The sequence below is a fragment of the Chelon labrosus genome (genome assembly GCF_963514085.1).
Source record: "Chelon labrosus genome assembly, chromosome: 1".
NCBI classification, from domain to species: domain Eukaryota; kingdom Metazoa; phylum Chordata; class Actinopteri; order Mugiliformes; family Mugilidae; genus Chelon; species Chelon labrosus.
In genome coordinates this window covers 16,427,129-16,437,079 of record NC_140337.1, presented here as the reverse complement: position 1 = coordinate 16,437,079, position 9,951 = coordinate 16,427,129, and the positions used below count along the sequence as shown (strand labels likewise).

At 42.8% G+C, this 9,951-nt stretch overlaps 1 protein-coding gene across 1 annotated transcript; it reads left to right on the top strand.

The window, feature by feature from the left end:
- The first annotated feature begins 383 nt into the window (after nt 1–383).
- Nucleotides 384–9,735, top strand: brms1 (BRMS1 transcriptional repressor and anoikis regulator). The gene is made up of 10 exons (XM_084552231.1): nt 384–512; nt 2,052–2,286; nt 2,389–2,479; nt 2,578–2,705; nt 5,906–5,985; nt 6,114–6,210; nt 8,996–9,085; nt 9,175–9,239; nt 9,334–9,373; nt 9,466–9,735. Exons 2-10 carry the CDS (start codon nt 2,058–2,060, stop codon nt 9,471–9,473), a joined length of 828 nt encoding a protein of 275 aa, XP_084408357.1. The 5' UTR covers nt 384–512; nt 2,052–2,057; the 3' UTR covers nt 9,474–9,735.
- The last annotated feature ends 216 nt before the right edge of the window (nt 9,736–9,951 follow it).

The following is a 9,951-nucleotide window of genomic DNA, read 5'->3' as shown; positions in this document are numbered from 1 at the left end:
AAAAAAAAAAATCTGGCATTGTGATAATTAGGCACAACAGTGCCAAAGCAACTGTGTCTCAATGTAAGAGCAATAAACTGTCTCCACATTATTGTGTACTCCATAAGGAACCATATATTACAATTTACAAATATTATATCAACATTACGACAGGATCACTATTTTGCATCGTACACTACAATAAAACATTCATTATTGTATTATATGATATTGTATGATATTATATGATATTATATGATATGATATTATATTATATTATTACAACGATCTGGCTTGTGATTGGTTTACCAAACCTGTTTTAGCGTTCTGATTGGACAGATGACTTCCGGGATGGGCGCTTCTATTGGACGCCCCAAGAGCAGGTCTGGGCGCTGATTGGCTGAATTTACGGATTGTAGAGTCCGGCAAAGTGTCTAACTGAAGAAGACCGAAGCGAAGAGGAAGTACTTTTTTTTAACATGGAAATCTAACACATCATACTCCAACTTTCTGCAGCCGGACCAAGGGACACGGTGAGAGGTGTTTTCAGTTTCAAACGGGTCCCGCGAGGGGAAGCTTGTTTGTTTACAAACAGCCTCGGCCGTTGGACGGAGAACGTTGTTAATCCGTGTGCAGCGGAGATGTGGTCAGTGTGGAAGCTACTCCGGCGATGCTCCTGTGTATTTAATGATATTCAAACTCATTCGCCACAAACGTTTAGATAAAATAACTGTCAATAAGACAAGTTGTGTAGTCTGACAATATGATGAGCAGGCGGTCATTCCCTCTCCTTATGTGTGTGTGTGTGTGTGTGTGCTCTCAATTGTTAGCTAGTGTTGCACTTGACTTCGCCGTGGTCTGTTTGCCGCTAGTTTTAAAAGAAAACGCAACAGCAACTGTCTAATAGTTTCTGGAGGGTTTGTAAGTGTGTGTACGTACAATATAAAGCGCTTCGGGCGGAGTTGGGCTCCGTGTTTGTGTCTAAATACCGCCGTTTGTAAATTTTACTGTATGACATCACGGAATCTACCAAGGTCAAGGCAGGCAGATTGAAACATGACTTCCGGTGAGATTCCAAAATAAAAGCTTCGTTAGTTTCGTCTCTAAACCTTGGAGATTGTTAAGATTCATATTTAATTTGTGTTTTTTGATTTATACATAGCTTTATTAAAACGTATAGGATATTATTTTGTCGTTTTAACCTTTTTTTGTTTTGTTTTCTGTGAAGCTAAGTCTGTTGATTTCCGGTTAGGAGGTGTGGTTTTTGTCGCTCACTTGACAGATTATGGAAGCCATACGATTTCTAGTTGTACTGTATCTCTAGAGTAAACTATACATTAGAATTAACCATGGGCCGGTCTCTACTGTACTCTACTTTACCAACGGTGTTGTGTGCTCTATCTGCTATCTGTATTATAAATAAATAAATAATATTATTTTTTTAATATTCAGATTTTTAACGTCCGAATTGCAGTTTATATAAATATAATAATATGGCTTATTAATGCCTGTTTTTTGTATTATATTTGTTCAGTAGTGGATGCATTATTATTATTTTTGTACATAAATATTACACCATATTGCACTTGAAATATAAATAGCAATGTGTGCCTATGCAACCTCTTTTTTTGTAGCCGTCTTACATCAAAAAGTATTAAGAAACGATTTGTTTTATTAATATGAAAAAGTTTAGGAACATTTCTTTTAAATATGTTAAAACTGAATGAATATGAAACATGAACGTCTCAACGCATCATTGTTATTATGTTTTAATACTTTTATTTTCTGTAAAACTTTTCAAATAATGATTGATTTATAAAATAAACACAGAATCATTTCACATTGACGTGTGAACTATGTAAAAATGCACCACTGATTCTGACTGACTTTGGTCAAACTTTACTGGCCTGGCATTTTCATATCAGACCTGGTAATAACACGTGTCCTAAGTGATCCAGTCACAACAGTCCAGCTTTAAGTCCATGTGTTCACACCTAGCATTAAAATACATCTATCTCCAGCCTGCAGTGCAGTAGACTCTCGTGACCTTTGACCTGTCTTCATGTTTTCAGCCTGCCATGCCCACCCAACCCCCTGTGAGGGAGCCGGAGGAGGAGATGGAGGCGGAAGGAGAGTCGCAACTCCCTGAGGCCAACGGAGAGGTGGAGGAACCAAGAGAGAATGAAGGAAAGGGAGGAGGGGGAGGCGAGGAGACCATGGAGGAAAGCACGGAGGAGAGGGAGAGTGACTTGGAGGAGAGCGAAGAGGAAGAAGAGGAGGAGGAGGAAGAGGAAGAGGAGAGCTCAGGTGAAAATCCGACTGGTTATTTGTAACTCGTCGAGATAAAGACTTCACCTTTTTAACTGTCTTGTTGTTTTTTTGATTTCTCTCCGTCTGTCGCGTGCGAAGAGATGGACGATGAGGACTGCGAGCGGAGGAGAGGAGAGTGTCTAGATGAGATGCTGGATCTGGAGAAACAGTTCCAGGAGCTAAAAGAGAAGTAACTGAAACCAGAAACACTCTCCTTGTGTTTTGAAGTCACCTCAGTCATGTCAGGGATGGAGGGGGAGAATCTGACTCCGCCCGCTGTGATTGCAGGTTGTTTCGGGAGCGGCTGAACCAAGTGAAGGTGAAGCTGGACGAGGTGCTGACAGGGAAGGCTGGAGAATACAGGGAACCACTGGCCGCGCTGCAGAACAGCATGCAGATACGAACACAAGTGGCTGGTAAATAATACACACACTTTGGTGATCAGAGAGGAGGGGAACTGCTGGTTTGGTTTGAATGTTAATATTCATATAACAGTGTGAGGTAGATGGAAACCTCAGAGCAACTTGTTACATGGTGCTGCTTAAAAGTATTTGCATCCATTTCTGCATTTCTGTCTAAAAATGACTTGAAAACATTGGCAGACTTCCACACGAATCCTGACAGTAGACAAAGAGAAGCAAATCAAGGAAATAAAACTGAAATATTATGCTTTTGTTTTTGTTTATTCGAGAAGGTTAATCATTTGATCGTATCTGTGAGGTGCAAAAGTAAATGAAGCCTCGTTTTTTTGGCAACTCTTGGTCCATTTGAACGTGAACAATCAATGTTTTGTTTTGTTTTTTTACGTCGTTTAAGTCTCATCACATTGATTGGAACCACTTCTGAACCAATGGACTCTAATTTGGCCTTGAAGCTAACTTGTAATCCTAGAGCTGCACTTACATCATACAACAGATATGTAATATTGGCTCATTTTCCTGAAGAAACAAATACCAAAAGCATAATATTTCAGTTTCTTTTGTTCGATTGGGTTCTCTTTCAGGACGTATTTGTGCAGAAATGTCAGACCTTCTGAAGGGCGCAAATACCTTTAAAGGTGCAGTAGGAAAGTCTTATAAAACTAACTTTCTGTCATATTTGCTGAAACTGACCCTATGTTCAAGTATAATTGCATAAAGCAGGTCATTTAAAAAAAAATTCGGCTCCTCTGGCCCCACCTAGAGCCTGTAGCGCGATTTGCAAGACATCCAGCGCTCCACATTCAGATGCACCAATCAAGTCCAGGGGTGTATCTAACAGAGTGTCAATCACTGCTCATGGACACGCATTTCATAGCGCCCTCCCCTCCCCCTTCCCCGCGCACATCGTCAAATTATTTAGCAATAACGAAGCTAAAAAACTATTTTGTTGTTGTTACGTCGGTGTGTTCCATGCTAGTTTGTTTACTCGCTCTCTCTCGGTTCTCTGCTCGTGCACAGTATTCCAGGGCCAATATGCACGCGCTCTATCGTGCACAGCTCTCCCTTGTGGGGGGAGGGGCTTGGGACACCGTTGTGGGCTTTAGCGGAAAGAGGGGAGGGACTGAGAAGTTGTCGATGTTCAAATTTTTTGGCTAAGTCCTGGATCTTCGCAATCCTGCCTACTGCACCTTTAAGCTGCACTGTATATACCATCTTTATATAATGGGTCATTGCAGGCATGTGAGAAGAATAAGTACATCTGAGGGAAACTGTTGACTTTCTCAAAATATTTAAACATCAAACATTTGCTGTTCCTTAAAGCAGGGCCTTTTAAATATTTTTCCCCAAACGTTTACGTACGTTTCCAGAATCTTTGGCTCAGTTTCATAAAACTCTGAACACAATTTGAAAAGGGAGAACTACGTTGTCAAAACCCCACACATGCAAAATGACAGCCCTCAAAACCACGTTCTCTCTTCTCAAAGCTGATTCCTTCCACCAAAGCAACACCCGCAGCACATGAAGCATCTTCAGTGTACGAAAGTTAACAAAATAAATGTTCAGCTGAACTGACACACGATCGAAGTCGTCATGCATGTGAGTTTGCAAAAGTATAACACGAGTTGGTCATCAGGCTGTTGTATTTTGAGATTTCAGAGATTTGCACAGTCGCGTTTTGTAGCGATAGTCGAGTGAGAAATAATAATGTGGTGCTTAGAGTTGAGGAGTTTAGTCGTGTTGTTGATACACAAGCTTCAAGTTTTCATATTCGTGTGCATAGTTCCAATGTTTGTGTGTATAAAATGGGGGGGAACCCCTAATAAGCGTGACACGCTAATGTAAATGACGGATAAAATTGCTCTTTGGTAGTTTCCCTAATTACAATGCAGCTACAAAACAGTAAGAACATTATTCACACCTTTAATATAGCATTAGAATCAGGTTTCAAGATTAGTTTTCGGGCTGGAAAGAAGCAGTTCATGCAAGAAAACATTCAAAAACCTTGCAGCTGAAGGAATTGTTAATACACATTTTTAAAATGGTGGTCATGGGCCGAAGTCAGAAACACTTGTGTCGCATGTCTGCATTTACGTTATTTCTTCTAAAGGGGTTCATTCTTCTAGCCTGACGTAGCCATACTCAATTCTAGTCAGAATGTGAGTCTGATACCGCTCCATTGGGCTGTGATTATGGGCCGTGTTTCAACCGAACCAGGAAAAAAAAATGCCTCTGCACTCAATTGGATAGACCTATAACCAATCAGAGCAACGGAGTGTGTGACGTATGTTAAGCGGAACTCAACTGCACGCACGCTGGAAGAAGTAGAAGAAGAAGATGAGTGTAAACGATTTTTGCCGGTGTTGTAAAAAGAATTTAAGGATACACAGAGTACTTACCAACACGGCCATCATTTTTGAGATAAATATTAAAGGTGAATGCGTATACGAACAAGTTCTCAGTTTAGGATTACATCTCCACAAAACAGCAAACAAATCGTGTCGCATTTGTCGGTCCTGTCAGTCCTTAATAGCACGGTTGGGACGCGAATCCAACACATCTCAGTTCTCCAGCGGCAGCCCTCTTTGTTGTAAACAAATACAACCCAAGCGCTCTTTGGTGACGTGGTTGATTACGTTACTGTTGATCATCTGTCCATCATCGTATAAAGCCCGCCCTGAGAATCTGATTGGTACGAACAGCTCCTGTTCGAGCATAATTGCGCCTCAACGGAGCAACGCCAGACCGAACTTCCAGACCTCAAATGTTGTGGGCGGGACTAAGTTCGGCTGGCACCCAGGCTATCATTCTTCTACAGGTGTTCAGTCATCTCACCTTTATCTGTAGTCACTGTACTTTTTTTTTTTTGATATAATCAGTGCAGAAGCATTTGTGTAAAAAGGTTTTAACGTATTTATTTCTTCTTTAATATCAAGATTAACAAAATTCCTCAGCTGAGGTTTGCTATTTTTGTAAATACAGATTGTGAATTATTACATTAAAAGTACTCAGTGTAGAGAACTGAACTGAATTGTAGGAGCAGGTGAGTTTTATTCACTTAGTTCTCTCCTAAGTGTTTTTTAACGGTGGGACTCATTGACATCCCGAAATCAAAGCGAGCAAGACAAGCACGTGATTAATAATGAAAAATCTCTTTCAGCAGTTTCAACTGTCTAAAGCCTGTCTTGTTTCTGCAGGAGTGTACAGAGAGCTGTGTATGCAGGTGATCAAACACAAGCACGAGTGTGAAATACAAGGTGCGAGGCAGCACCTGGAGGTAATAAACGCACATATGCTGTGAACTGCACTCGCACAGTCGAGATCATTTTATCAACCAGACTGATTACAGAACAAACATAGCAATGTGTACCCTCCTATAACTTCTGCTAAAAATGTGTCTTTCAGAGTGAGCGGACGTTGCTGTTTGATGCCATGAAGACAGAGCTGCTGGAAAAGATAAGGAGACTGGAGGAGGACAGACAGAACATGGACCTCACCTCAGGTAAAAGACAATCAAAGATGTTACCAACGCTGTCATTAGCATCACTGGTATGTATTAACTGGTATGAACCGTGATTGTGACATTTCCATAGCATGTTTTCTTTGTTCTCTCCCTGCTGTTGTTGTCGTTTTTTGACTGAGCGTTCAAGTCTACATTCATGCAATGTTTATTTTAGAGCTGTACTGATCCAAGTCTGTGGTATTTTCCATTATGCTCGCCCAACTTGCGAGGAATCAATCGATCGGCACATTATTATTAAATTATAGACACAACTACCGGCAACAAATGCAGACTGTGACACCATAACTCTTCATGACAGCAGATTATGTAGTATCCAGTATTAGACACACCTGAGCTGACCTGAGCAACATTCTAAAGAATCTGTATATCTACCTGCCATTGCAAGAAGACACACACACACTCTTACTGATAGTCACAGTCGCAGTAAGGAGTATTTTCACATCAAACTTCGAAGAAATGCGTTGCGACGAACAGCTCCGTTGGTCGCTGCTGTCCAGAGGATCGCTGAACAACGTGGACTTCCCCCAGAGACACGGAGACACAGCGGCCAGCTTCAGTGTGAGCATGCAGTCCATCAACGAGTAGCTCTGTTGCTCACTGCCGTCCAGTGGATCGTTGTCCCTGGAGAGGAGCAGCTTGGAGGACACAAGCCTGGTTCCAAATCGTGGCTCCCGTGATGGACTGAACGAGGCTATGAAGTTGTCAAAGGAGACAATGAGCTTTGACAGTCCCACACTACGGCAGTTAATTCAAGCTCTCAAGACAAACCTGAAAGAAAACGCCGCAGCGAACAGGTTGAATGAAATGAAAGCTGAATACGAAGCTGTGAAACAAGAGCATGAGGAGCTCCGGAAAGAACTTAAAGACCTGGAGGAGCAAGTCCAAAAAGAAGAAATGTGTGTTGCACTGAAACATGCTACAGAGGCAATGAGACAGCAGAACAAAGCCATAGAAATGGACATCCTCGAACTTAAGAGGACGCATCTTCGCGTCAGAGCTTTGGATGACTCCTACAACGCTGCAGAAGCAGAGAATAACTCCATTAGCGGACAGAATGACGCTCTGCAGCAGGAGATTCAGGATATCTACAGACACATCCAGAATGAAGAAGTTTTGCGCAAGATGAACGAAGCAACGAAAGCGTTGAGAGAAGCCACACTTCGTCAACATGGCGCCCTGCAGCAGGAGCTCCAGTTTATCCACAAAGAATATGACCAGTCAAAAGGCTGGGGTGTCCTGTGGGCTGACACGATGGAGCGTATGGACAAGTTGACAAGAGACAATGACGCCTTACTCGGGCAGATCCAGGTCGTCAACGATCACCTCGAGATCAGCAAGACTTTAAAAGACAAATACAAAGAACTGCGAGCTGAGGAGAAAGCCATGCAGGAACATAACAGAGCCTTCACTAAAACACACGCCGAGGCTCGAAGAAGACTGGAAGTCCAAGTACGATCTTCTGAAGGAGCAGGTTGATACCTTGAAGAAAGAAAATGACAGAGTCACTCAAGAAATCCAAAATATCGACGAGAATTATTCCTTCAAGGCAGAATACAAGTCACTGAAGGCAAAGACTCTCATCCACCAGCATAAGACTCTGCAGAGAGAGAACCAGGCGCTGAAGACAAAGCTCCTGAAGGAACAAGCTTTGGAGGAGAAGACCAACAAGCTGAGAGAAGAAACCAAAGCCCTCGGGAGATCAGCCTGCGCGCTGTTCTCTGAAGTTGAAAGCATCCGCAAAAGACTCAAAAGCGAAAAGGTTCTCGGCCTCATGCACGAGTCACTGAGAATGGAGAGAGACGCCATGAGACGACACACCGACGTCCTTCGTTCAGAACTCCAGAAGGCTTCATAGGAAACTGAGCAAAGAGGAAGTTCTGGAGGACAAGCGTGCAGCGATGAGAACAGAGACAGAGGACATCGGCAGACAGCAAGAAATCCAAGACCTGGACGGCTTCGACGGAGCTCTGCTGTTTCAGAGTGACTGAAGAGGCCTCGTCACATCTCCGAGTTGTGCTCCTGCACTTTGATTAATAAACAGTGAAATAAAATGTGCATGGAGTGTTTCATCATTTCCACATGGGAGCTTCAAACTCTCTAAACTTTCATGCAGCGGGTTTTAAGACCAGGTTTGAAGCCTAATGCACCATGAGAAAAAAAGAGAAGAAGGAAGAGAGTAAGATAAGATAGCATTTTTACACTTTCATTCGCAACCTTTCAAAATATTTTTCATTGTTACTATGGTATTATCTCAGTCCCCTAAGACTGTGGACGTGGTTTGATACAGGATTTAAGACGCTCAACAGTTTAGGAGCCACTCTGGTCTTGTAATTGGTTTCATAAGGCGGCCAAATGTTTTCAGTGGGTCTGGAGAGTTTAGCAGCCGTACTCTGAGCCAGGCTGTCATGAGACTTGCAGGATGTGGTGCTGTGGAGAAAGACGCCACGAGTCTGCGTGAGGACGTCCTGCGTAGAGAGCTCCAAAAACGTAATAAACTTGGCATTGTCTTCAGATGTTTGAAAGAAGCTAGGTCTTCCCCAGAGAGGATGGAAGGCAACGTGTGATGCCTCAAAGACTGATTTTGTAGAAAACAAAACACAAAGAGACATTTTTTCACACCTCAACTTGAATTTACCTGCTGTGTCGATGTCTGAAAGCGCATGACATTGAGTCTTTTGAAAGCCTTCAATGGAGGCTTGCCAACGTTGCCTTGTACCAGCGCGGAACAAAGACTAGAAGTTGACGCTGTGCTTTCTCTTTCCAGAGTGGAGCGATGAGTTGAAGGGCAAGAAGTGTAAAAGAAAGAACCTTCTGGGACGGTCGGACAGAAAAAAGAAAGTAGCTCTGGTCTCAGGTAAAGCCATGTGTAACGTGTTGCTCGTTTTTTATGACTAATAAATCGATGCGTTCAGACGATCTGAAAAGGCTGCCTCTGTGTCTCAGGGCCTTTCATTGTCTACATGCTGAGAGAGATTGACATCCTTGAAGACTGGACTGCCATCAAGAAGGTAAAAATTGGCACCATGCTCCTTTAAACACCTTATTTTTTTAGTTTCCAGTCCTCCGTTGCCTCATATGAACGTTTCTTTTTTTTGTTTTCAGGCGAAAGCAGCGCTGTCACCTCTAAAAAAGAAAGTTGAAAGTAAGCCTTCCTCTAGCACACAGTGTGACCGTGGCACCGCAGCGGTTTATTTCCCTCTAACTCGCCCCCCCCCCTCCCCGTTTGTCTTTCAGAGCGGTGATAGTGGGACGGTCCCAGCGGCAAAAGACGCCAAGCTCACTCACATTCCCTCACAGCTCTACGCCACTAACCGCTCCGGTTCTGCCTCGTCGACCGACACCCGGCACACTGTCGTTGTTCTTCTGCACCCTTTACCTCCTGCAAGACCACCCCACTGCTTGTTTGTACCTATTGCTATTTAAAACGTGTTCTTAATGATATGACAGCCATGTATTTATAGAATGATTTATGATGCCGATTAAATTTTTAATCTTTTACGACTCAAGCTTCTTGTGTGTGTGAGTGAGACTCTGTGTGTGTGACATCAAGATCCAGGTTTTTATTTAGTTTCTCTAGCTCTATGCACAGTGTTTCTTTTTAAATAGATTTTCAGGAAGGGCGTCTGGATCATGTCAAATTAATACGTGCTACGTGGTGGGTCCCATGAACTGAGAAGAGCGAGGACACGTAGCAAAAGGAGGACCTGGTCACTTCCTCCC